General features: G+C 41.6%; 1 protein-coding gene across 3 annotated transcripts in view; it reads left to right on the forward strand.

Annotated features, from left to right (window-relative positions):
• Window positions 1-26,474, forward strand: part of TTF2 (transcription termination factor 2) — a 37,397-nt gene that overhangs the window by 9,360 nt on the left and 1,563 nt on the right. Inside the window, exons 4-23 of one of the 3 annotated variants that reach the window (XR_006734050.1) lie at window positions 1,108-1,174; window positions 2,116-3,117; window positions 3,432-3,546; window positions 3,879-4,040; window positions 5,861-5,988; window positions 7,227-7,308; window positions 9,525-9,644; window positions 10,966-11,116; window positions 12,612-12,717; window positions 14,360-14,541; window positions 15,258-15,411; window positions 15,703-15,794; window positions 16,884-16,966; window positions 17,342-17,475; window positions 18,288-18,458; window positions 20,934-20,992; window positions 21,783-21,933; window positions 22,644-22,726; window positions 23,313-23,538; window positions 24,131-24,205. Coding sequence is in view for 2 of the 3 variants with exons in the window: in XM_045546914.1 (XP_045402870.1) it covers window positions 1,108-1,174; window positions 2,116-3,117; window positions 3,432-3,546; window positions 3,879-4,040; window positions 5,861-5,988; window positions 7,227-7,308; window positions 9,525-9,644; window positions 10,966-11,116; window positions 12,612-12,717; window positions 14,360-14,541; window positions 15,258-15,411; window positions 15,703-15,794; window positions 16,884-16,966; window positions 17,342-17,475; window positions 18,288-18,458; window positions 20,934-20,992; window positions 21,783-21,933; window positions 22,644-22,726; window positions 24,131-24,205 (3,117 nt within the window). In the remaining variant the exon portion in view is untranslated. Of the gene's footprint in view, window positions 1-1,107; window positions 1,175-2,115; window positions 3,118-3,431; window positions 3,547-3,878; window positions 4,041-5,860; window positions 5,989-7,226; window positions 7,309-9,524; window positions 9,645-10,965; window positions 11,117-12,611; window positions 12,718-14,359; window positions 14,542-15,257; window positions 15,412-15,702; window positions 15,795-16,883; window positions 16,967-17,341; window positions 17,476-18,287; window positions 18,459-20,933; window positions 20,993-21,782; window positions 21,934-22,643; window positions 22,727-23,312; window positions 23,539-24,130; window positions 24,206-26,474 lie in introns of those variants that run through there. The other 2 variants (XM_045546914.1, XM_045546915.1) reach the window with 2 other exon arrangements.

Consider the following 26,474-nt stretch of genomic DNA (forward strand, 5'->3'; position numbering starts at 1 on the left):
AAGGTACACATGCAAGGTCTAGTAGAGAGTACATGGCTTAGTTAGGGAATGGAACAGTCCAGCCATCTCTGGATAGCTGGAGTATGGGCTATGTTTGTGTGTGCAGGGACTATCTTGCACTGGGATAACTCTATATTCAGTCTTTTTTTTAATGGAAGATTGTAAATGTATACAAAAGTAGGATAGATAACGTAGCACAAGAGCTTCAGCAATTATCAACTCATGTCTAATCTTGTTCCAAATACCCTACCTACTTCCCCGCTAACTTCTGATGTATTTTGAAACAAATGCCAGATAACATCATTTCATCTGTAAATATTTCAGTATGTAGCTCTAAAAGATTAGGACTCTTTGTATACCAGTTGGTATACAAATATCCTGTAACTTCATAAATGTCATAAATAGTTTTTTTAGTAGTTTTTGTTTATTTGTTTAAATCAGGATCCAAATAAGGTCCACAAATTAGAATTGTATAATATGTCTTTTAAGTTTCTTAAGTTTCCCCTCCATCTTTTTTTCCTCCCTTGTAATTTATTTGTTGAAGGACTCAGGTTGTTTGCCCTGTGGCATTTCCCAGCCAAGATTTTGCAGATTATATTCCCCATGGTCTAGTTTTACGTGTTCCTCTGTTGTTTCTATTTCCTGTAAATTGATAATTGGATATAGAGGTTTGCCCAGATTCAGGTTAGATTTTTGTTTTGTTTTGTTTTGGCTTGGTTGTTTTCGGAGATTTTTGCAAGAGTACTTTATAGGTAATGTTGTGGCCTCCCTTCAGGGACACGTAATGTCTGGTTATCTCTTTTTCTGATTTTAATAGCCATTGTTGAGTAGTGTTTCCATTTCAGTCATGCTTTACAGAGTAAAAGGAGTAAACTGTGCACACTTTTTGATCTCATAACATCTTTATTCTTTGAATTCCGAGCCTTTATAAATGTCCTGTGCAGTAAGGAATTTTTTAATGTACGTGCAAGAGTAATTGGTTTCAAGTGACCTTGCAAAGCCAACATCAAGGAATTGCACAATGTTTTCTAAGATTGAAAATAAACTTAATCTCTTGTCTTAATGGATTTTCACAGCCTTGATTGTTTGTGTTTTATACTTCATTAGATTGTTCTTCCGATGCATCAGAAGTAAGGCAGAGGGGAAACACTGGTGTGGAAGTGTTCCATGGCAGGTAGGAATTATCCATCTGTTTTCAAACCCGCTATGTTAAGACTGTTTAATATGCAGCATAGCCTGAAAAGACTTTGACGTCCACATAAACTGGTTAGCGTTTATCAAACTATTTCTGAAAGATAGTTTTCTTTGAGCAAGACTGGTCCTGTTGGAACTTTTAATTCAAAGGCCATTTAGTTATATTCAATATTTAATTGCTTGCTTCCTATTTCACTTAAACATTTTGTGACATCTTAAGTGCCATCAGTATTCTCCTATTTAGGAAAAAATTAGATTTTCTTGACTAACTTCAGTATCTTTTTATAGACCAATATCTGCTTGATATTGGTATACGGTAAGTATGATTCATAAGCTACTAGAATGTTAGAAGTAGGAGAAGCCCTATAAGTATTCACTACATGAGGAGCTAGACGTAGGCAGGTGATGAGACTTGTTTTGGTAGTGTTACGACTTCAACTTAAGATTCTAGATTTCTACAGTGAGATCTATCTAAAGCCAAAATGAAAGCAAGCATAGTAGGACCATGTTTAGCTTTGGAGAAAAGTAAGTCTATCTCAAGAGAATAGTTTTCCTGAAAAGGATATATTGTGGCCATTGTGATTGTAAAAGCATTTTAGTTTGGTCAGTACTTTTCCTTGAGGCCTGGACAAGTGTGAACTTGGAAAAAGAAGGAACCAAGTATTAAAAGGGCTATTAAGATGCCAATACTTGGTGCGTTTGGCACATAGTCTTTTCTAGATCCAGAATTGATACCCGGAAAGTTCACAAATATTGGACTTCTTTTACTCTGTTTCCATTTCCTCTGAGAAAAGACATTCTATTTGTGGCTGGTATCTTTAAAGAGCAAACAAAAAAGAAAGAAAGAAAAAAAGAAAAGACATTCTAGATATGAAGGTTGCATTAGGATTTTATGTTAAGATTATTTTCATTTGTCTTTAGGATCCTAATTCCAAAGAACATTCTGTAACCAGTAAGTCTCAGCATGCATCTGAGTCATTTCGTCATCCTTACAGCCAGCTGAGAAACCCATTTAAGGTACTTGACAAGAATCAAGAACCAACTCTCTGGAAACAGCTCACCAAAGGTGAAGGTGAGGAAAAGATGGCTGATAAGAAGCAAAAGGACAAGGGCAGTCAGCTCTCGGACCACAAGAAGGAACAGAATCTTGACTCCAACTGCCAGATGGGGAAAGAGCTCTCTTCTGGCCTGGTGATAAAGAAAAAACAATCTGTAGTTCCAGAGAAGCTGCAAAAGGAGAGAGCAGAGTTTCGGTGTGAAACAAAGGAGACTGAAGGGCCACACAAGAGAGACTTCTCTGAAATTAAATCCAAACAGCGCCATGGTAATGAGCTGAGATCATCCGTGGCTCCTCAGGAGAAATCAAATAGTAAGAGTCAAGATGTCCAAAGAGAGTCAAAACCTCTGAGAGAAAAGGAAACCCAGCTTTTGCCTCAAAAAATTCACAGTCAGAACCCAATAAGCGAGCCCCAGAAAGAGGGACCGCTTAGCAAGGAGCACCTCAAGAACTGGGAGGCTGAGGAAACGAAGGCCAAGGCCAACCCAGGCACACAGACCATCCAGAAAAGGCCGGGCGAGGGTCATTTCCAGGCACAGTTGGAGACTCGTGGTGTACCTGCTCCCAAAGGACCAGTGGCACAGCCAGCACCAGCAGCACCAGGACTTTCCCTGGGCGAGAGGCGTGAAGCTGCCACAAGCAGTAGTGACAGTGAGGAAGATGATGTCATTTTTGTTTCCTCTAATCCTGGGAGTCCTCTGCTCTTTGACTCAACTCTGGATTCAAAGAAGAAGGAGAACCTGCAATTCCCTGATCAAAGTATGCAAAGAAAAGTATCTCCTACCTCAGGTGTTTCCAAGAAGGTAGAACCCTCAGACCCAGCAGCCCGACGTGTGTACCTTACAACGCAACTGAAACAAAAGAAGGTAAGCATTGACTTGTGTTTTGTTCTTGAGGTCAGAGCACTGCTTGCTATGGGCAGATATGAGACCCCCACAGAAGAGGTAAATATGCTCATGTGAAGGTTTTGTAGGTGCATGTTTTCTGCGTTTTCCTATGCTTATATTAATATTTTCAGGATTGGTAAGCCAACTGGATTTAAAAAAAAGAAAGCCCTGTTTTCATGCACATAATTAAAAGACCATAATTTTAGAGTTTTGGCATTTTAGGCTAGTTTAATAGGAGACTATCCCTCTAAAACTTGAGACGAGAGATCCACTTGATAGGATCTGTTTTTCAGAGCACACTGGCATCGGTGAACGTCCACGCTCTTCCTGACAAGGGTCAGAAGTTGCTCGAGCAAATCCGGGTGTTGGAGGAAGCGCTGGGTGCTCTCGCCCTGTCACCGGAGCCAGGTGACGTAGTTTGTGCCTCAGAACTGAGGGCCTGTGTGAACTTCACAAGAGACTTTGGGAAACCGTTTTGTTGATTCATTCACCTTTCCATTTTATTATCTTCTTTGGAGCTTTCTTTTAAATTACACCGATGATGTATAAAAACTTTCTCCTATTTCCTGTGGGCTAAGTGCTCTTTCCCATAGTTTAAGCAGCAGGTAAAGAGCTACATTGTCTAGGAAGCCTTCCCAGTCATTAGAATGGAATGATCGTAATTTCTCTTGACCTCCCCTCCACACAAACAATCCCTCCACTTTGCTGAATTTTAATCTGTTCTTCCCCTTGTTGAGCAGGAACTAATGAGGAGAGTAACACGGAAGTGCCACAACAGAGTAACTCCACCAAAACTGCCCCTGGCCCTCCCCACCTGGTGCCTCCCCGGCCCCTTCCGGGTCATGCTGCCCAGCCTGCGGGTTCCTTGGAACTGACAGCTGCCAGCCGGGTGACTGCCGGAGGTAAGGTCCAGGGGCCTGGCCCTGCTGTGAATAGCTACAGCTGTGAGTTAAGCCCTACTTAGTACCCTAGTCCCCTGTTACCTGCAATTTCAGTTACCACAGTCAACCATGGTCCAAAAATAGGTGAGTTCAATAAAATAAGATATTTTGAGAGCAAGAGACCACATTCACATAACTTTTATTACAGTATACTGTTACAATTATTCTGTTTTATTATTGCTGTGGTTAATCTGTTATTGTGCCTGATGTATACATTACAGTTTATCATAGGTGTGTGTGTATAGGAGAAAACATAATATATGTGGGATTTGGTGCTGTCCATGGTTTTAGGCATCTACTGGGGGTCCTGAAAGGTATCCCCTGCTGATAAGGGGAAGGGATAACATAGATGGCTTTGTGCCCATGTGGAGGGAGAAGCCATTCTCAACTTGTAAGTTGCCCCTGTGATAAAGATCGTGGTGCTCAGTAGAGCTTTGCACAATGTTACTTAGCTCTTTGTGCAGGCAGAGACTGTATTTCCCTTATTCATCCAGTGTGCTGATAAGTCAGCCCAGTACATGGTGGTCGTCCAGTCAGTGTTTGTGGACGAAGATGCTAGCTCATATCATTATGAGGTCGGGAGAGAAGCAGATGCGTTCTTATTCCTTCCTGTGTGTGTGTGTTAAGGCAGAGCACAGGCGTGACATGAGTCAAGACCCCTGACTAACAGACCCACAGAGAGCAATAGTACCCTAGTTAGCTAAATGTTAACATCCTGAACTTCCCAGAAAACTTTGAGTTCAGAAGTAACCACAGAATGAAAATTCCAGGTAGAGCCTTAAATACATAATAGAATTGGTTGGCTTGCTGGTGAGGAGACAGGAGCCCAGGTTTGCTCGTGGTGACCAGGAAAGCTAAAACCAGTTTTCTTCCAATTGGCAACTGCTAGAGCTGTAGAAAGTTGAAGAGAGTAGTTAACAAGGGGGCTAAGAAGTAGACACAGTGCCATTTGAAGCTAAGCCCACTCTAAATGAGAAAAGGAAAAAACATACTTGTTCAAGTAGCATCACAGTCTTGGCTGCTCAGGAGTCCTTTTGAGAATGTCATCGTGTTTCAGCATCATTCAGTAAACATAACGGTGCCCAGATCACCTAGAGAAAAATTAAATTATGTTAGGTTATTAAGGTATGTAATATGTTTTGGAAAGAATTCTGTTCAAATAGTTTTTCATTTTAAAGCATTTAAATAGCTTTCATTTGTCTGGAAACTTCTTATTTGGGATGCCTCATCTCTAAAATTGCCACCAGCTGAGGTGCCTGTAGTCGTTAACTAACGTCTGTAGAGCTCCCTGAGTACAACGTGCGGACTCACACGGCGTATTTCCCAGTGCAGTGTACAGTCTGCTCATGACCTGCAGGTTAAGGGGCTGTCTTTCCCTGTCTGCCTGAGCTTCCACAGACTGCCTCTAGCTTGGCTTTTGCCATCTCTCACTTTCCTTCTCTGCATCCAACTCCAGGGATCTTTTCTTCCTAAAACACTGGACGATGTTCCCTTTTCTTGGCCACCTCTTCAAAGCTGGAAAAAAAACCTACCAGAAATCTCATGGGTTCTGTTTCATTATACTTTCTATTATGTTGTCCTATATTACAATAATTGTTTGTGATTTAAAAAAAAAAACAGAGAATGGGGACAGAGGAGCCTGTGAGACTAGGTGAATCCAGACAGAAGGATTTTTAGTCAACACAGATCCATCATCTGGCAAATAATTTCATTGCTTTTTTGCAGCTCTGGCCAGGACATAATACTTGTGACATCTTTAGATAACACCTGTTTGTGTGCAGGCGCTGCAAATCGGGATTGCCTTCACGGAGTGTGGAAGGTCACAAGTGAAGCCATTGATGAGCTGCATCGCTCACTTGAGTCACGTCCTGGTGAGACGGCTGTGGCAGAAGATCCTGCTGGGTTGAGGGTGAGCAGGGCAGGTTCATGGTGCGGAGTCTCCCCTAGCAGTGCTCCAGCGGCCCTGAAGAGAGAGACCACTGTGAAAGTGTCTGGCAGAGTGCCATTCTGATATGTCTTTTCTACAGATAGATGCTTGCAGTATTTTCTCCTTTTGTGTTTAGCCATGCAAACAGCAACAAAAACAACCGTTTTTTAAAAAGTCATAAAATTATATATTTCTATAGCAGTAACAGATCCATTTATTGAGTTTGTAGGTGCCATAAGAATGCAAAAGAATTGCTTTTAATCGGAGTAGAAGTGCATATACAACATATATAAAACAATTAGAAAATGACTTCAAGGCAAAGATAAAATGTGCCTTGTAATGTACTATAGACTGTATACAAAGTACCAAAGGGATTCAAAGTAAAGGAATCATCACTCTAGGTCAGTACTTATTTGTTGCCGGCCTACTTTGCACCGGAAAGAAACTGAAAGCCTTAAGACAGCAGAGAGGATAGAAACCAAACACCGCAATTAGGGGGAGTGGTGATTAGAGGGAAAATATAGAGGTTGGTAGTGATATGTGATGATCAGGTGTTGTCAGTACCTGAGCTGGGAGTAGCAGGTGATGTTACTGAGGAGGAGGACTCGCTTGCCGTGTAGCGTGGCATTGGTGAAGGACTAGATTTGAATAGCTCACGAGATAGTATGGAATCACTAGCATTTGAGCAGGGATGGCTAATGAAGATTAGTTTTTCTCATAGAGTGTAAGATAAACTGGAACACAAAAGGACTAGAAGGGGTTCTCCAGTTAGAGGGCTATTGAAATTTATAGTTAGCAATGAGGGTAGGACGTTGGCTGCAGAGAGGAGAGGCAAATTGAAGAGACAAGGAAAAGCCAATGGAGTGGCTGGTGAAAGGAGGGTGGGCAGTCAGAGGTCTTGGCTGCAAGCAGTAAAAATGACTTAGATTAAGCAAGCAAACCAGGACTGTCATCTATTGCGGGGACAAGGGGTTCTTAATAGAACATTAGACAGAAACCAAAACATAAACTCAGGTGGACCAGGACATGGTGTGGTTACCTTAGGTGAGAGGATGCAGTTAGGAATTTCAAGGTGAAACAAGCAGTTTATATAACGACATCTAGAATATTGAGTTCAGTTGCAGAAGATAAAAGGGTAAAGTATAGAGTTCGTGTAGCCAGGATCAGCTCAGCCTCTCATTAGGAATTTGTACTTAACATTTGCTTATTACCTTTGTCAGATCCCTCTGCTATTGCACCAGAAGCAGGCATTAGCTTGGTTACTGTGGCGGGAAAGTCAGAAGCCACAAGGAGGAATTCTGGGTAAGTCTGGTATAGTGATAAGAGCCAACATTTATGGAATGCCTAGGCATTGTCCTAAGTGTATTATGTTGTTTCATTCAGTCCTCCCAACAACTCTATGAGGCTGGTACTATAATTCCTCATTTTATACGGAAGGAAACTGAGACATAGAAATGTTAAGCAATGTACTCAGAAATATACAGCTGTAGGATCAGAGGTGTTGGTTACAAATGGTGATTAAGCAGAGGAGGAGTTTATTCTTTGGTGGCTTCCAGAATCTCTGAGAGATGCGGAGTGCCAGGCTGGAGGCCAAATTTCCAGGAGCAGTGGCACAGCTCAGTCACAGACTGAGTGTTCTATGGAAAGCATCCCAGCTTCTTTGCTCCACCAAGCACTAGAGGCACCAATGCCACGCCAAAGTCAGATGCTTCTGTCTCTACCCCTTCCTGCAGAAAGGATTGCCTAGGGAGTCTCTTTTCTAAAGTTGCTTACACTTGAATGAAAGTCTTATGTGAGTACATCTGATGCATAGGCATGGTCGTGTTGCCAGTGCCTAAGCTGCAACAGAGGCTAGAAAGCAAGTTTTCTGCTCAGCTTTGGGACTTGTTGGGCTAAACTTTTCCAAGGTGCTCAACTTTTTAAAAACATGACAGATGTCCACTATGGCTAGTAAGTGACTGTGTCGGGGATCCCCCAAGACCACTTCCAGGTTGAATGATGTATTAGTAGGACTCAAAGCATATAGTCATACTCATGGTTATGATTTATTACAGCGAAAGGATGCAGATCAAAATCAGCAAAAGGAAAAGACACATGGGACAAAAGCCAGGGAAGCCAGGAGCAAGCTTCTAAGTCCTTTCCCAGTAGAGTCACATGGGGCACACTTAATTCTCCCAGCAGTGAGTTGTGACAACAGTTATAAAATGTTTCCAACCAAGGATGCTCGCTAGAGATTCAGTACCCAGGGCTTTTATTGGGGGCTGCTTACGTAGGCAGCTTTAGCTTGGTATGTAGCAAATCTCCGAAGCAGGTGTACAACATAAACCATATTGTTTGCATAAACAGTTTAGGCAGAATGAGCCACTCCTACCAGTTCTGAAATGGTGAGAACCCTCTCTAAATCTGGTTCCCAGATGCCGGCCAAGGGCCATCCTTGTAAGTAGGCCTTTGAAGGGATAGCAGATGGGCCTGCAGGCCTGATTTGTGAACTCTGCACAGTGGCAGAGCCAGGATTTGAATCAGAGCCTATGCTCTGATATTTCAGTTCCGCTATGTCAGAACAGTTACTTCGAATGAGGATAGTAGCCTGATGGCTGATCCTCAGTGTTATAATCTGTTAAAATGAGGATAATAGTACTCTATAGGGTCTGAATTAAACATTAGATAAACTCAGTAACTGACACTGTGATAAAACCCAAGAAATGTTGATTTATATGTTTCTTTGATGAATAAATTAAGGGAATGGAAGACTGTTTTGAGTTGACTTTTTAACTCCAGAAATATGGTAGCACCAGTGAATAGTAGGGTATATCTACTGGATTTTCTTTGCTTTTGGAGGTAACGGATAAAAAGACTAGGCACCATGATCAAACTGGAATAGATATTAATCAGCACAGTCGACAGGTAATAATGTAACATTATTAACATTAATGTAACAATAAGATCCAAGTTGTAAGTTTAAATTTTACAAGACTTGTAGCAAATGTCTTTGAGCTAGGTCTCAATAAATAGCAAGAGCTAGGGTTCATTTTAATAAGGGAGATGAAGGAACCATTCAGGTAGGCACAGAATAATGACTGGGGCTGGGCATGGTAGCTCACACCTGTAATCCCAGTACTTTGGGAGGCCAAGGCAAGAGGATTGCTTGAGGCCAGAAGTTCGAGACCAGCCTGAGCAATGTAGTGAGACCCCCAGCTCTATAAAAAATAGAAAAATTAGCTGGGTGTGGGGACAGGTGCCTGTAGTCCCAGCTACTTTGGGAGGCCAAGGCAGGAGGATCACTTGAGCCCAGGAGTTTGAGGTTGCAGTAAGCTATGATGACATCACTGCACTCTAGCCCAGGAAACAAAGACCCTGTCTCCAAAAAAAATAAAAATAAAAAAAAATAAAAAGTGACTGGAATGGCACTAACAGTAGAGGGAACAAGGGATAAATGTCTGCCAGTGGTTTCTTCGCTTGAAGTTGGGTGGATTCTTTGCCCTGACTAATTAACTTTTAATTTTGCTTTTATTTTCCAGCGGATGATATGGGTTTAGGAAAAACCCTGACAATGATTGCACTTATCCTGACCCAGAAGAATCAAGAGAAAGACCAAAAAAAGGATAAAAACACGGCTTTGACGTGGCTTTCCAAAGATGGTAGACAAAAGTGCTTAATAGCCTGCCATTCCCTATATTATTTGAGCCATCTGAAAGGAGAAAGTTTTAAGCTATAAAAGGACACCTTGGGTCATATTTAATTAATCTACTGGGAAACCGCTATTAGATAGATTACTTGACTATGGTATCATTTCTGATGCTAAGTATTGTAAGTGATTATTTTTTCCCTTTTAATATAAATTTAGCTTGATCTATGATTTGAAAAAAATTTATAGAGAAAGCTGAGATGCTAGAAAATGTAGTTTAAGCATAATATGATAATTATTATTTTGTTAATGTTGAGACTATAACTATAGGTTAGATCCAAATTAATTATGTATTATATTTTTAGGAAGATCTGTCACAAATGCATATTTCAGCCACCATAGTGGAAGCTGGTTTTTCATGTTTCTGAAATTCCAGAAACTTACAGATCATAGACAATTTTTATCTTACTGAGCATATGTTTTTAAAATGTAGTAACTTTAGCCGAGTGCAATGTTGGGTGCCTATAGTTGCAGCTGCTTGCGAGGCTGAGGTGGGAGGATCGTTGAGGCCAGCCTGGGCAACATAGCAAGACCCTATCTCTTTAAAAAATTAAATAAAAATAAAATAAAATGTTACAACTTTGTAAGTACTCTAGAGATCTTATATATTATATGTAGATAATACCACATGTAAGTTGCCATGTATTCAAATACAGCCCTCAGTTGGTTAGACAAATAAAAAATCTGTGGCTGTCTGCTCTCAGGGCTTCTAATGAGCACTGTTGCAGCTGGATCCTGTATCCCTGTTGTGGAGTAGCACATGCACACACACAGAGATGGGGATTATGTTATAAATGCTCTATCACTAATTGGTTCCAAAGTAACGTTTACTTATCTTAGAAAAAAAGTTCTGCACTTTTATTTTAATGTGGAAAGACACTAAGTTACGCTTTTCAGAAAAAATAATACTCCAATACTCCCCTGTAACGAATCAACCCAGGAGGAGTTAGGAAACGATCCAGCTTCTACCTCTGGCCACCCTGTGAAAGTGCGTTGTTTTTTTAGACTGAGGTCATGCACTGCCCACCTTCCTCTTCCTTTTTAGCCTCTCTCTGACACTTTTATAGGAGAAAATAAATAACTAAGTGTTTGGTGTAAAAGACCATCTTTCTTGTTCCCTGTTTCACTAGAGGCTCTGTGTAGAAATAAGAGCAGCAGTTAAAAATATTGATTGAAGGAGTAAAGTCAGTTCAGAGAAAGAGGTCATGTGTTTAAGAAGTTAAAGGCCATTTAATGAATGTAACTGTTGATGGGTCTTTTTCCCCCCTCTCAAGACTCCTCTGACTTTACTTCCCACGGAACACTAATCATCTGTCCTGCTTCCCTGATCCATCATTGGAAAAATGAGGTGGAGAAACGTGTGAACAGCAGCAAACTAAGAGTCTGTCTCTATCATGGGCCAAACCGGGACCAGCGTGCGAAAGTGTAAGTGCAGAAATACTGCAGTCCTGGAGCCCGTCAGCACCTGGCCCTGAGGAGCCCTGTTGACTTTTCCTGCTTCCTCTGAGATTTCACTCAGGCAGGATTAATATTTGTGAAGACCAAAGGCTGATTTTCACTCTCATCACCTTTGGTCCGTACTAAGAGATAGATCTTGAGATCAAATGATAATTATTCTTTTGCTATGTCCTAGTCACTGTTCCCAACAAAAGCTGTCCTGGGAGGAGGCCCGAGATTCCTGAGTTGTCCGCCAGGTGGCAGCAGCATTAGCCCTGGCATAAGAGGATATGTCACAAGTCTTTCATTCTTTTTCTGTTAGTGTGAATGAAACCCACCCAGTCTTACAGAGCATCTTGATAGAATACTAATGATTACTTGCTATAGGCTGATTATATGTTTATGGTTGTATTTTTAACATATGACCCATCTAAGAAGTTTTTGATTCAAGAGTTTAGGATGATTAGACTTAACTATAAGTTCCTGAAGGAAGATGTTCAGGAAGGAGGAAGGAAATGCCCAGCCTCTGATATTGGATATTTTATCCCCCAAAGAACAGGGCAGCAGTCTTTTTCAGGAGTAAGTTGCCAGATTGGTGACCCTCGGTCTTGTAACAAACCGATTCTTGAAACTGACAGTCACTTCAGCAGGTGAGAGGTATCAGGGCAGCAGTGGCAGGCCTGCAGGCCGTCCCTGGCAGAGGGTACTGTCGGTTGCTTGCCGTTGCTCTAAATTTTTATTTAGAAACAAATTGGATCTCACTTGATTTACACTTTGAGGACAACTTGTTTGGTATTCAGAATGTGCTAGTTGACCTAATTGAAATCATTCTCAAGTACACTTCTTTATATGATGCTAAGGCGACTTGTAGGCATTGCTGCCTCTCTCAGTCGGGCATATCGTTTTTATAAAAGTATTTATTGAAGTTCTCTCAGATGCACAATATTAAGCTTCATTGGAAAAATATTTGTGCTTTTCATTGAGAGTCTTTACACCTAATTGGTGTGAGCAAGGTAAACTGAAAGCTTACAGAATGTATTTTTACATCTAAATGTCAAAGCTAGATCAATGGGTTTTCATAAATCCATTAAAGAGTGGTGAGGAGAAAGCATCATTGGTGTAAGGTGCTTTGAGGGTTTCTCTCTTCCCTGGGACTTTGTTTTCAATCCATGTCAAATCATTATTAAATGTTAATTCCCAGCTCTGTCCTACTTTCTGTTTTGGCCAGATCATATCAAACTCAATATGATCCCAGCCAGACATTTTCCTTTTTGACTCATTGGATGGGAAGAGGGAGGCCATTCTAGCTATAGTGTGCAGACTGTAAACATGTTGTGTATGTGTAGTAAGGACAGAAGTTAATGATTCTGCTGTGTGTCCTTCCTGTCATAGGCATGTTCGTAAAGAGATCAACTCTGACTCTCTTGTTGTCACAGTCCATAGAGGGATCATTTAGTGATTGCTTTGTGTTGTATCTATGCAGCCTCTCCACATATGACGTCGTGATCACTACCTACAGCCTTGTGGCCAAGGAGATTCCCACAAACAAGCAAGAGGGAGAGATCCCAGGTGGAAACCTCAACGTGGAGGTGAGGTGTGGGGATGGCCAGGGCCGTAAAATTGGAGCATCCATCATTTAACAGGAGTCTTTTACAGCCTCAGAGATAGCAAAAGCACCTTCCTGTGAGGTCAGCAATGCTCTAAATCTGCCACCTGTGGAAAGGAGTAGTTCTGTCCCTCCATCCCATCACCGCCTCAGGGATAAAGGTTGATATTTGACACAGTGTTCAGTCATGTTTTAGAACTACAGATAACTACATTGCAATTGTGGTGTTTAATAATCACCTGAATATAGGAAAGCCTCCTTTGTGCTATTTTTATTTTAGAGAATTTGCGGTATATTTTCAAGATTTGTTTTACATTTATTGCCTAGACTAGTATTGTAGCACTAGTGTTTTGGTATAAAGCCATCATTCCCTGCCTTCCCTGTACCTCCCAGAAAAAAGGGTTGCAAATGATCGACTACAAACGGGCCAAAGGCTAAATGAGAACCGTGAAGAAAACTGGAGTCTTTGCTGGCAGATCCAGGATAGCCTCAGTTGTATGATTACTGCATAATTATTTTCAGGGGCTTTCCCCCCTGAAAATACAGTATTATTCCAAGAACTGATCTTTTGCATGTTTTCCTTTTTAGTACAATAGGGTATTCACAGATTTCTTTATTTGGAGAGATCTCTAGAACACTTCTCCAGCTATGACCAACTCTGACTTCTTAGAGATAATGAACTTTTCAGATTTCTCAGTGGCTCTCCATTGCTTTTGGAGAACTCCAAATCCCTTTACATAACACATTAGACTCTTGATGATCTTGCCCTACCTGTGTGTCCCTCATCTCTCCTACACTCTGCCATGCTCTGTCACCACTGTTGTGCTTTTGTTCTTGCTCTGAATAGAATGCTTTGTCTCTATTCCTTTTCCCAGGTTAATTTTTTTTTAACCTGCTTCGGGGATCCTTTCTGGACCGTCCCCTTCCCACCTTCCCCCATTTGGTTGAAAGTTTCTGCTAGCACATTGTGCTTGCTTATGTTGTAGCATTCTGTTTATTCAGCAGGTACTGAGTATCTGCTGTAGGTCAGGGGCTATTTCAGGATCAGGGATACAGCAGTGAGCAAGACCAACCGGATTCCCACTTCATGTATTGAATTATTCAGTGGGACTTACTATATATACATTGGGTCATAATTAGCTTCACACTTATTTTTCTCCCCTGCTAGATTTTGAGCTCTTGAGGGTAGGGACTACTCTTTATGTCTGGCTAAGTATCTTACATCTAAAAGTAGGCTTTTAGTAAATTTTAGTAAATTTAGTAAGATGTAGTATATATTTGATTGAGTGAGTGAATTTGCAGGTCCAATACCTAGTGTAGTCCTGGGCAATAGCCATTGCTTAAATGTGAGTTGAAAGAATAAAGGAAAACTCAAATTAGGGAACATTTTAATCTTAGGCATCTTAAGCGCAAGGTCTGAGACTGTCAGGTGTAACTTGTTTATTTGAACCAGTTGAGCGGTTCTGCTGTTGAGTTTAGTAACTCTTATGTCAGTGTTTCTGATCTAAGCAAATTTGAGGGTAAAAGTGAATCCTCAACACCTAGCTGTTATTTCCCCTTATCTCCTTGAGGACATGCACATTTTTTCCCACACTGTTGTTGGATTTCACTTGTGTTTCTTTCAGGGCATCTCCACACCTTTGCTTCGAATAGTCTGGGCCCGAATCATATTGGATGAAGCTCACAATGTTAAGAATCCCCGAGTGCAGACGTCCATAGCGGTGTGCAAGCTCCAAGCCCGTGCCCGCTGGGCTGTCACTGGAACCCCCATTCAAAACAACTTGTTGGATATGTATTCGCTGCTGAAGTGAGTCCCCTCTTTGGAGTTGTGTAAATGTGAGCCCTGTCTGCAACCCCTCATCATTATTGCGTGTCTGAAGATAAAGCTCCAGGGCGTGCCAGATTATCTCGTGTAGCAGATGGCAAGCCTGTCAGCCTTTAAAGGACAGAAGAATAAATATTGATGAGAAAATATCTGTTGATTGACTGGCTGATATAGGATTTTGATTACAGTTAGCCCCTGTATATGCAAAAATGTAGGACAGACTGAATTAAAGGAAGCAAAAGTCATCTCTCTTCAGTCTAGTGAATGTTTTGGGCTACTTCTGCTTTAAAACATATGGCCTAGGGTCAAGACTACAATTTATTCGAAGCAAACAAAAAAGAATGCTGAACTTAAAATACTTCCTTTTAATCAAGTCAGCCATAAGAGGATGTGGGATTTCTTTGCTAGCCTTTGAAGCTTTAGGAATAAATTCTAGCTATTGGTTCTATGTCCTGTTGTGACAATGGATTGTTAATGGGAAAAATCACATTTTTATAATGTAGTTTGCATTATTGACTTGGATCCTTTTGATCTGTCTAGCAGAGCTTTGCTACGAAATTTACCTTTAAAGATGATTGGATGACAGACGTAATAGAAAATCTGATTTGTTTTTTATCTTATCTCTTACTTTGAACCTTTACTCCATTCTCCTATCCTTCTCTTTCCCTACTGCTTGCCCTTCTTCCTTAACAAAAAAGATTCCTCCGTTGTTCTCCATTTGATGAGTTCAGTCTGTGGAGGAGTCAGGTCGACAATGGTTCAAAGAAAGGTGGAGAACGGTTAAGTATTTTAACCAAGAGCCTTTTGCTGAGAAGAACAAAAGATCAGCTGGACTCTACTGGCAAACCTTTGGTAATCAAATGTGTACCTGTCCCTGGGGGAGGCCAGGGGAGGAGGATGACCATGTCCTGGTCTTGGGTTGAACAGCCATCAGCTCTGCTTCAGGAGCTGCTGAATCTCCCATTTATTTTTCTACAAGGAGGCCCCAGGGGTGCAGTCCTGTGCCTTGAGTTACAGCAGTCCAGTTGTGCTGTGTGTCACTGCAGTCCTATTTTTAAGAAAAGGCTGCCTTCCCATGCTCTGTAATATCCAGTTAAATCGTATAGCTTTACTCCAGCTCCTTTTTTTCTTTTATTTTTCCAGGTGATACTGCCCCAGCGTAAATTTCAGGTGCACCATTTAAAGCTTTCTGAAGATGAAGAGACTGTTTACAATGTCTTTTTTGCAAGATCAAGGTGTGTGCAATGACAAAGCACCTTCTTGCGTGTATTGTTTTATTCCTGTCTTTGCTTGGGAGTGAGTTGAGGACCAGATTTCCATAAAGTGTATTTATGGTATTATTGACAAGTTGGATATCTATATTCCTTTTTTTAATCCCGCTTTCTCCACCCTTCTCCCCTCCCCAGCTCACCTATGTCTCATATATTAATACATATTGAAGGCAAAATTTTGAACCTATTCATTAGCTTCCTTATATAGAAGTTGCAGAGTGTGGTCACTGTACACTGAATCTATCTGGCTGTCATGGGGCCGTATTAGAAAATTGTGTCTCTTTTTTTTTTTTTTTGAGACAGAGTGTCGCTTTGTTGCCCTGGCTAGAGTGAGTGCCGTGGCATCAGCCTAGCTCACAGCAACCTCAAACTCCTGGGCTTAAGCGATCCTACTGCCTCAGCCTCCCGAGTAGCTGGGACTACAGGCATGCGACACCATGCCCGGCTCATTTTTTCTATATATATTTTAGTTGGTCAGATAATTTCTTTCTATTTTTATTAGAGACGGGGTCTCGCTCTTGCTCAGGCTGGTCTCAAACTCCTGACCTCGAGTGATCCACCCGCCTCGGCCTCCCAGAGTGCTAGGATTACAGGTGTGAGCCACCACGCCTGGCCGAAAATTGTGTCTCTTTGACCTGTCGTTCAGCACCTCACTGGAATTAAAAGAAAAACAAAAAATGAAAAACTGCATTGTGATCTTTCATATTGTCTATTCTTTGCACTTTCTCTTGAACTCTCATCCTTCCCTGAATTCCAGATTTCCTCTCTCCCATCTGGTACCTCTCATTCACAATGTAAATATGTTTTTTGTTTTTTTCTTTTTAGACCTTATATTTATTAGCTCATTTCAAGAAATGATTTTTTTTAAGAAAAATAATTATTTCTTTTGCATTGCCTTTGGCCACTGCTTGCTATGAGCTTGGCATCATTAAACGAATCTACTTCTGTAATTTGCCAAGATCCCAGCGCAGGCACAGTTAAGCAGTGACTGTTGTAAACCTGTTTGTTCTTAGTGACCATTGTACATGCCTTTTCTTTCTTGATCTGAGGCAGGTCAGCTCTGCAGTCCTATCTAAAAAGACATGAAGGTGGAGGCAACCAATCTGGAAGAAGCCCTGATAATCCATTCAGTAGAGGTAAGCCGTGGGACACTCATAAATACATATGACTAACGAAAGTAGAGATTCAGATACAATAAAATAGAGAAACAGGAGGTCGTGAATTTCTGGTGTCAGAGATTTTACATGAGCTAAAACCTTCAAGCCAGAGTGAAATATATTAATCTGCAAATACCACACCTGGTGATCTAAATGTCTTTTTAATTGTTTTCTAAATCTGCTTTATTAAAATGCATGTAGGTTTGGTTTAATTCATATAAAAATCAGTTATAATGATATTATTGAATCTCAGGTCAAACAAGTTTAAAGTAGCCTCATTTAGTTCTCGATTCTATGCATTTCTCTGTTTTAAATCCTATACTATTTCCTGTGGTTTGTCTTCCCTCTTGGAAGTGGCGCAGGAGTTTGGGCCCACGGGGCCTGGACACTCTGAGGCAGCAGACTCGCAGAGATCCAGCACCGTCCACATACTGTCCCAGTTGCTGAGACTCCGCCAGTGCTGCTGTCATCTTTCTTTGCTGAAGTCGGTAAGAAAAGCCCTTAGCATAGTGTCATGCGGTGCCCCAGAGGAGCCACCAGAGAAGTCCGTTTCTGTTTCCTGCAACTGGGATCCAGTCTGCTGGATCAAAGGAGATGGTGTTTTGAGGGTTTTTTGGTTTTGTTTTTTGGTGAGGCAGAGAAGAGGGGGCTTGTTTATTTCACTTATTTTATATTAGTCTTTATTAATCATGGCGATTCCCATGGCATTGAGAATAGTGTATTTATATTGTTTATTTTCTTTCAGATAAACTTTGTTTCAGCATGGAAAATGGCATTTTGTTAAAAAGGAAAGAAAGTATTTGTGAATGCTTCACAATGTATTTCAGAATGTCATAAAGGTTTTCGGTATTTCGGAATGTCATAAAGCTAATTTACTTATTGGTGTTTTCTGTCCTCAGAAGTATTGGGGCTTTTCAGTGTAGTTATGAAAACTCAGGTAGTTACCCAAATCAAAACATTGCCTTTACATTGGATAGAGGCACATCCAAAATTAAGAGGAGTATGCTATTCTTTTTAGGAGCTGTAATGTATTTTGACTATCAGCTTAATTAACTGTATTGTTCTAGCTGGGAAAAATAGAATGATTATGTAATCAGGTGAGTCTTTAAAAAGTTCCATCATTTGGTTTATCTTTAACCTGGTGAAAAACTTGTAAGATCACACTTTAATCAGGGCTTCTCTGAGCAGTTACAGACATTTTGCTCTGTGAAGTGGTAAACAATCAGAACCCCATCAGCAAGTACTAAGGTATGCTGCTTTGATTCCCAACCGCTCCTGTCCCCTTTCTTATTCTGCTCAGGCCCTGGATCCGACAGAACTGAAGGGAGAGGGCCTCGTCCTTTCCCTGGAAGAACAGCTCAGTGCTTTGACCTTGTCCGAACTCCATGACTCAGAGTCATCTTCCACAGTTTCCCTTAACGGCACACGCTTCAAGGTGGAGCTTTTTGAAGACACACGAGAGAGCACCAAGGTACTTTTGTCACCTCTGTTCCCATGGAGAGACTTTGATTCCTTGTGCATTTTCCAATGTGAGAGCCTCATTTGTCCTAGTGGGTACAGCCATTTGATGGCAGAACCCGAACCATTGGATTGTAGCTGATTAGATTCTCCCTCCAGTCTTAAAGCCTCATTGTATTTCATAGATAACACTAAAGCCTTATTACATAGTGGGCTTTTCAGAGAGTGATTTGGGACGGCCCCAGCATCAAGGAAGGTTTTCTGTCTTGGATTACTGGGGAAGGAGCCTGCCAGGTTTGTGCTAGGGCTGGGGCCTAAATGAGTGAGCAATTTGTTTAGGGGAAGCTTGAAAGGAAAACAACAAAGGCTTGACTCTAGAGACTGTGTAATACATGTGAGTGCCAATTGCTTTGACTCGTGGAAAGCCTTCCATCTGTATTGTTTCCTGCATAGCCGTCTATCTTCATTAGTCACTCTGTTCTGTTTTCATCAAAGCTTTTTAAGCCTGAAGAGTTCCATTAGAGGAAAGCTGAGCTATGCTGTAACTTGAGTCCTGCCTTTCTGTTGGCTTGGAATGTGCCAACTTATCTTGCATGCCCTGGAAGTGGGGCTTGTTTCTCTCTGTGCTACCATCTTATGCTGCCATTCTTAGGCTCAACCTCTCTCTTCAAAGGCTTTTTTAAAAAAATGTAATGAGGAAGGAGGTTGCTTCTAGGGGAATGGTATTATATAAGAAAAGAAAAGAAATAATGCCTTTTGATTAAATTTTTAAAACATTTACCTAAGTCTTTACCATTAATGGCTGAGAGAAACAAGAGCACCTTATGTGGCCAAAGCTCATGTTCTAGCACCCTCAGAGTTAGCTGTTGGGTTCAAACTTATATTCCTAGTAATTTGTGTTCCTTGTCTAATAGTCAGGTTTTATTCACCAGGCTTCTTCGTGTACACCCATTAATGATAGTTCAAACCACTTAACGTTGCTTCATGCAGGGAGGGAGTCTTCTCGCTGGGATTTGACCTCAGCTTATGGATGATGCATCTCGCCCCCCCACTGCAGTTTTCTCAAAACACCCATTGCCAGCTTTTTCACATGGGAATCACAGCACTTTCCACTACCTCAAGTTGCCAAGACACCAAGCACTTAGTGTCCCTGTTCTATTGTTAGCTAAAATGCAGATGTACCTGCTTTTTTTCCTGCTAATTGAAATGGTGCAGTGCTGTGGCTCACTTCTGCCCAGGCATCAGAACGTTTGCTAAGATTGGAAAGCAGCCCCACGTGGTGGAGCTCTGCAGGTTACCACTGCAACGAAGGCCTAGACTGCGGGAGCTCAGGGCACCTCAGAGTTTGTCTGGCTTAAGCCCTTCTGTTTACTGCTGAGGAATCTGAGTTCTAAAGTGGTACAGTCATGTGATGGCAGAGTAAGAACAACTGTATATTCATCTCCTGATTGACTTGGAATCCAGTTTTCTTCTTCCTCTACCACTCTGGGGATGAACTCTAGGGCTCTTGGAGGCTTTCAAAAGGTCATCCAGCCAACTGCACTCCAAAGTCATGCCCCATGTGTTTGTCCTGACTATTCTCATGAAGACTCATGTACCCTAAAGATTTTTGGTAAAAACTCAGAGAGCTTGTTTGGAAGTTTTAGGTTCCTCAGTCTGGAGAGGTTCTCTTCTTCACTGATACTTGGAGCAGGCCACAAAGCCTGCTCTCATCTTCTACAAAAATTAAGATAGTACCTTCTCTGTCCCAGCAACATACTAGGGGCTATGAGTATAGCAATGAGCCAGGCATATGCTGCCTTTCCCTCCTTGAAGCATCTTGAGTCCTGGAAGCAAGAGATGCTTTATAAGCAATTAATATATCATGTGGTAAGGACCATGATAATAGAAACCAAAGGTTCTATAGTAGTACACTATAGAAGTACACTATAGTAGGCAGTAGGCACCTAACCCATACTTTGAGGGTAGGGGAGGACCTCCCTCCAAGAAGAAATGACATTAAGCTAACATGGAAGAGTGTTCTAGGCAAAGGGAATAGAATGGACAAATTAGCCGGGTGTGGTGGCATGTGCCTGTAGTCCCAGCTACGAGAGGCTGAGGCAGGAGGATCGCTTGAGCCTAAGAGTGGGAGGTTGCAGTGAGCTGTGATGACGTAACTGCACTCTAGCCTGGGCAACAGAGCAAGACTGTGTCTCAGAAAGAAAAAGAGAGGTAAGCAGAGGCCAGAACAGCAAAGATCTGGCAGGTCATTTGAAGGAGCTTGCCCTTTTTCCTCAGTGGGTAGCCATGGAAGAGGCTTCAGCTTGCGGGGGGAGAAATGACAAACTTATATTTTAGAAATAGCTTTCTAGCTGCAGAGGAGAGTGAAGTAGAAAGGGGTGAGACCAGCACACAGAGGGCACCCGGGAGGCTACTTCAGTACTTCAGGGGAGAGAAGACGGAGAAATGAATTGCTTAAACCTACAGTGTTAATGTAACCTTTTCCCAGATATCATCTCTGTTGGCAGAATTGGAGGCAATCCGGAGAAATTCAGGATCCCAAAAGAGGTCAGTTATTTCATTATCCAAGTATTGGTCATAATTAAACAAGAAAATGTGACATTGCTGATAGTTATAAATCTTAGCTTTTTATATCAAGGACCTTGAGTCGTGCTCAGCAGAAAGCACTGAGGTTATAGCACAAATTCCCTGTGATTTCTTATTAAAATATTTGTGGTGCAGATCAAGAAGGACGTCCCAAGAGGATCCAGGTAAGCCACGCATCCAAAGAAGTGTATAAAAGTAGAGAAGCATATAAAGAAAAGCAAGGGAGTGACAGGAAAATCAGACAGGAAGCTCCAGCAGTGCTGGTAATGTTCTTCTTAAGCCAGGTGCTTGGATACAAGGAGGTTCATTTTGTCATTTGTTATACTTTACATAAGCGCCGTACATCCGCATTTGTATGTATGAAATACTTCAATCTAAAAATGTAGAACTCTGACACACAGCTCGGGGGCCAGGGTAACCTAGCAGCTTGTTGTCTGGCGGGCACTGGGAGGGTGGCAGTGCCCTTCCCTGCAGGACCACAGGTCTCTGGGTGAGCACTGGACTCCCACGTGAAAGTCTGGCTGCCACTTTTTCCTGACTTTATTTAGTCCTAAATAAGTTGTAGAATGAATCTAGAAATAACTGGAAGGGTTATAACCTTATAACATGACCTAAGTGTTGCCTTTTCCACTTAGGTAGCAGAAGGCCTTTGCTAGTCTACGGTTGATAACTAATCTTAACAATGGCAGGGGCATTAAATCCCTGAAGATGAGTTTGTGTAATCTATTATGTATTTTATCCTTCTTTCCAGTGTCATTGTCTCTCAGTGGACCAGCATGCTGAAAGTTGCAGCATTGCACCTGAAGAGGCATGGACTGACTTATGCCACCATCGATGGCTCTGTCAACCCCAAAGCGAGAATGGACTTGGTAGAGGCATTTAACAACTCCAGGAGCCCTCAGGTATGAGCTGGTCACATCAGAGCTATGTAATTAGTAGCAAACTGTTCTGAGTTATACAGAGGAAATTAAAATATAGCAACTTAAAAATTACAGCCTTCATCCCTCCAAGTGTTTATAATTTATTAGACATATGTTGGGGTACTTATCAAAATGCACGAATGCTCTAAAGACAATAAAATATGAGGACTAAAAGTAGATTAAGAGCAGAGCTGGTTAGGATCAGGAGACTCTTTGTGGAAGAGGCAAGCTTTAAAAGATAGGTGAGATTTTGATACAAGGAAATATGGAAGGAAATGGAAGAACAAAGGCATCTTATTATAGATAATAAGGATTTGGAAAGCAGTCGTTGAATGACAGGCAGGAGGCCTATCATAGCAATGGAGGGGGCGGGACTGATGGAATAGATGTAATCTTGAAAATGTATTGAGCTGACGACCCCCAGGACTCTAAATTACAGTATTTCTATGTTTTGGCAAACAATTAATTTTTTGAGGTTGACTTAACAAAAAAAATGTGATGTGAGAATTTTCTCAAAGGTGAGACATGGGAGATGACATCTTAATGTTTCAAGAAAGTGCACTGGTAACAGCAGAAGGAAATTTGACAGGAACACATTGCTTATCTGTATTGATATTGGGCTTCAACCTGAGAGAGGAGAGACGTGTTTTGAGACCAATTCTGTACAAAGTTAACCATGTTTCTTTTTGAAGGTTATGCTAATCTCTCTCCTGGCCGGAGGTGTTGGTCTAAACCTGACTGGAGGGAACCATCTTTTTCTTCTGGACATGCACTGGTAACAATCTGGATTTTTCCTGAGTTGTCGCAGCACAGCAGGGAGGCGAGTGGGCTAGAGGGGCAGTAGGGACTGACTTCTTACATTGAGTGTGCTCTGTTTGAATTGTGGAGATGCTTCCTTGCATCTCTGTCCATAGATACAGATCTAAACAGGGTGCAGGGCCGGTTGACTCCCCTGAATTCCTGAGCAAGCAAGTCTTCAAATGACTACTTAAAATAGTTCGTTCCCTTGATTGTTAATCTAACATCTGTTTCCATGGAAACAGGGAGCACAGCTTTTCCTCATGGGTAAGAGCTAACATTGCTCCGTTATACGTCTTCTCCAGAATATCATATTCTAGACATATTTGTTGAGATCCAAGGAAATCTCAACCTTGGAAAAGAGGGAAAAGCATTACTCCAAAAAGAAAAGGCAAAGGAATGTTCTAATTATGTTAGAAATACACTTCATACATAGCCCTTGGATTCATTGTGTGTAGTGTCAATAATAGGAATACAGCCACATCCTTCCTGATACCAGGTGAATGAGTTAGGGTGTTGCTTACAGAAAGTCTCATAGTTAGCACCGGTTTCTGGTTTTCCAGTCATGCCAATGAAGGATTGCAGCACCAGGCACTGCTGCTGGGGCTTGTCGTTTGTCTGATTCTCCAGGCAGCCCAGATGGGTGCATACAGGTCAACCTGTTGTTATCTGCTGGGAGAATGTGTTTCGGTCTTACCTGGGACTCCGTTATACACATGAGTGAGGAAAGCATGCTGGGAATTATGCCTTTTTCTGAGATGGAGAAATGTTATTCAAGGTTTTAAAGAGGTAAATGAGAAACTAATTCAGAGTTGATAATGAGAATCCATAATGAAGGAAACAATGGATTTCTTAGTTGAATCATAGAGTAGTAGAGATGAATAAGGTAGCTATTCAAGATCATTAGCCAGCCTCACCTTTCCAAGCAGCGACCTGAGGCCTAGAGGGTTGAGGTTAGATAACTGGCTGAAGGCCATCCAGCTAGCTAGAGACTGGATTTGAGTTTTGGTTCCACCTTCGTCATGTATAGTCACTTACAGTCACCCACTGATGACAGTGCTAAGAGTTATTATTAGCAGTCTGAGCCCAGTTTCTCATTAGAAGGTAAGAAGATATCTGGCACTAACCTGTCTTAAGCCAATGTAGCCTGAGACAGGGGTCAACAGACTTTTTTTGTAAATAATTTAGGCTTTTATTTGCTATATATAGTTCTCTGTCAAATAATCTATGTGTTTTGTTTTCTTAAATCCCTTTAGAAATGTAACAACCATTTTTAGCTCAGGAACCATACAAGAACAGTCTGTGGGCTAGATTTGGTCCCATGGGTTTGCCACCTCTGGTCTAGTATTAGTAGCTTTGACCTTTACCTCTCTTCTAACAGGAATCCATCACTTGAAGATCAAGCTTGTGACCGAATTTACCGGGTAGGGCAGCAGAAAGATGTCGTCATACACAAGTAAGTAGAGATCCCCAGGACCCAGGGCCCTCAGCGACGTCTGCTTCTGTGAAGGTCTTTCTTAGGTAGTGTTTTAATAGAATGTAAACACTATTAGAATGTGACCACTTTATAATGATGCTTCTGAGGAATACCCTCTGGCAAACCAGTCCGGAAGTAGACAGAAGCAATTTGGGGTAACCTTGGAGTTGGTCATTGGAGAAGAAGAATAAGTTGTGTATAATGGTGAGCTACGTCTCAGTCACGGTGGCCTGTGGCAGGACCCTCCTGTCTTTTTTCTTGCTTTGAACTTTTATTTTGACATAATTTCAAACATATAGAAAAACTGCAAGAATAGTACCAAAAAGTTCCCATATACTGTGTGCGTGTGTGTGTGTGCGCGCGCGCGCATGCATGCGTGCGTGTGTGTGTGTGTGTGTGTGCATGTGTGTGTGTATAAACATTTTTCTGGACCATTTGAGAGTAAGTCTTAGACGTGATGCTCCTTGATCCCTAAGTACTTTAGTGTGCATTTCCTAAAAATAAGGACCTTCTCTTACATAAGCCCAACAAAATTATCAAAACCAGGACATTAACATTAATAAAATACTAGTGACGTTATCTGATCTGTAGACCTTATTCAGTTTCACCATTTGTCCCAGTGATGTCCTTTACAGCAAAAGAAAATCCCAGATCCTGGTAACATGCTGTTGTCATGACTTTGTCTCCTCGATCTTTGTGTTTTTGACATTGATATATTTGAAGAGCACAAGCCAGCTATTTTGCAGAATGTTCTTTTTGGGACCCTCCTGTCTTTAAAACCAATAAAACCCACCTTACTGCTGTAATCCACTCTCGACATGGCACTCGTTTTCTCCTTTTTCGTGACCAAGTTTTCTGAAGAATTAGAAATCACCACCTGTCTTTACTTGCTTACCTCCCATTCTCTCCTCAGCCTTTGCAAACTGGCTTTCAGCCCTATCGCTTCACTGAAACTGCTCTTGTTAAGGGGCCCAGGTGACTTCCAAACTTTGCCAAATACGATTATGATAGTTTTCCTGTCTTTAGCTCTCTTCTCTGCTCACTCCGTACTCCCTTCTTTTAAAAATTTCTATCCACTCCAATAAGTCCAAAATCTATATCTTCAGATTCAAGGTCTCCTAAACTTTAGGCCTGGATATCCAAATCCCTGCTAAATATAGGAATCTGAGTTACCACATACTCATCCATTCATCATCATTTGCATATTCAGCTCATAAAACTCATACTTTTTGAGTACCCACTATATAGCAAGTATAAGTTTTTTATTCCTACTACCTCAGATCAACTTATTCTTCTGTAGTCATTGTCTTTGTGAGTAGTTTCACTGCCTATCTAATCATATAGCCAGAACTAGACTCAGACTCCTTCCTCTTTCTACATCTCAAGTCTTTTTTTTTTTAGAGATAGGATCTCACTCTGTTACTCAGGCTGCTGGATGAAGTGGCATCATCATAGCTCCCCACAGCCTTGAACTCCTGGGCTAAAGTGATCCTCCTGCCTCTGCCTCCCAAGTAGCTGGGACTACAGGAACATGCCATCATGCCCAGCTAACTTTTCTATTTTTCACAGAGACAAGGTCTCACTATGCTGCCCAGGCTGGTCTCGAACTCCTGGCTTCAAGCAATCCTCTCACCTCGGCCTCCCACAGTGCTGGGATTATAGGCACAAGCCACTGCGCCTGGCCCCAAGTCCTTCAATTGTATTTTCTAAATGTTTCTGATAACCATCCCTTCCTTCCCCGCCCCACTGCCGGCTCTACCGACTCCTGTCCTCTGCATCAGCACCAAAGGACTCTTCCTAACTAGTTAGTCTGATTGTGCCAGTCCGCTCCTCAAATTCTTCAGTAGATCTCACTTTCTATAGGATAAAATCTAAATATCTTCACATGACACACACAACCTCTGCCAGCCCCTTGAGCTTTTGCCATTGTGATACAACGTGGTCGACTTGATCTTTCTGTAACATGCTGTGGTTTTACACGTGTTCCCATTCCCTGGGATGCCTTCCCCACTATTCCATCTGGCAAAACATTGTTCATCCTACAAGTCACATGTTAAGAGTTAACTCTTTAATGGTGCCTTCCCTGACTACCCCAGGCAGAGTTCCTTTTCCTCCTTTTGCACACTGGACATACTTCCATTATAGCACTCACCAGGACATATTATTATTATTGTTGTTTATTTTCATGTCTGTCTCTCTTGTGTTCTCCTTCAGAGCAAGACCATATTCATCTCTCCATCTACACCAG

Source organism: Lemur catta, chromosome 3 (genome assembly GCF_020740605.2).
Source record: "Lemur catta isolate mLemCat1 chromosome 3, mLemCat1.pri, whole genome shotgun sequence".
In the NCBI taxonomy this organism is placed as follows: Eukaryota; Metazoa; Chordata; class Mammalia; order Primates; family Lemuridae; genus Lemur; species Lemur catta.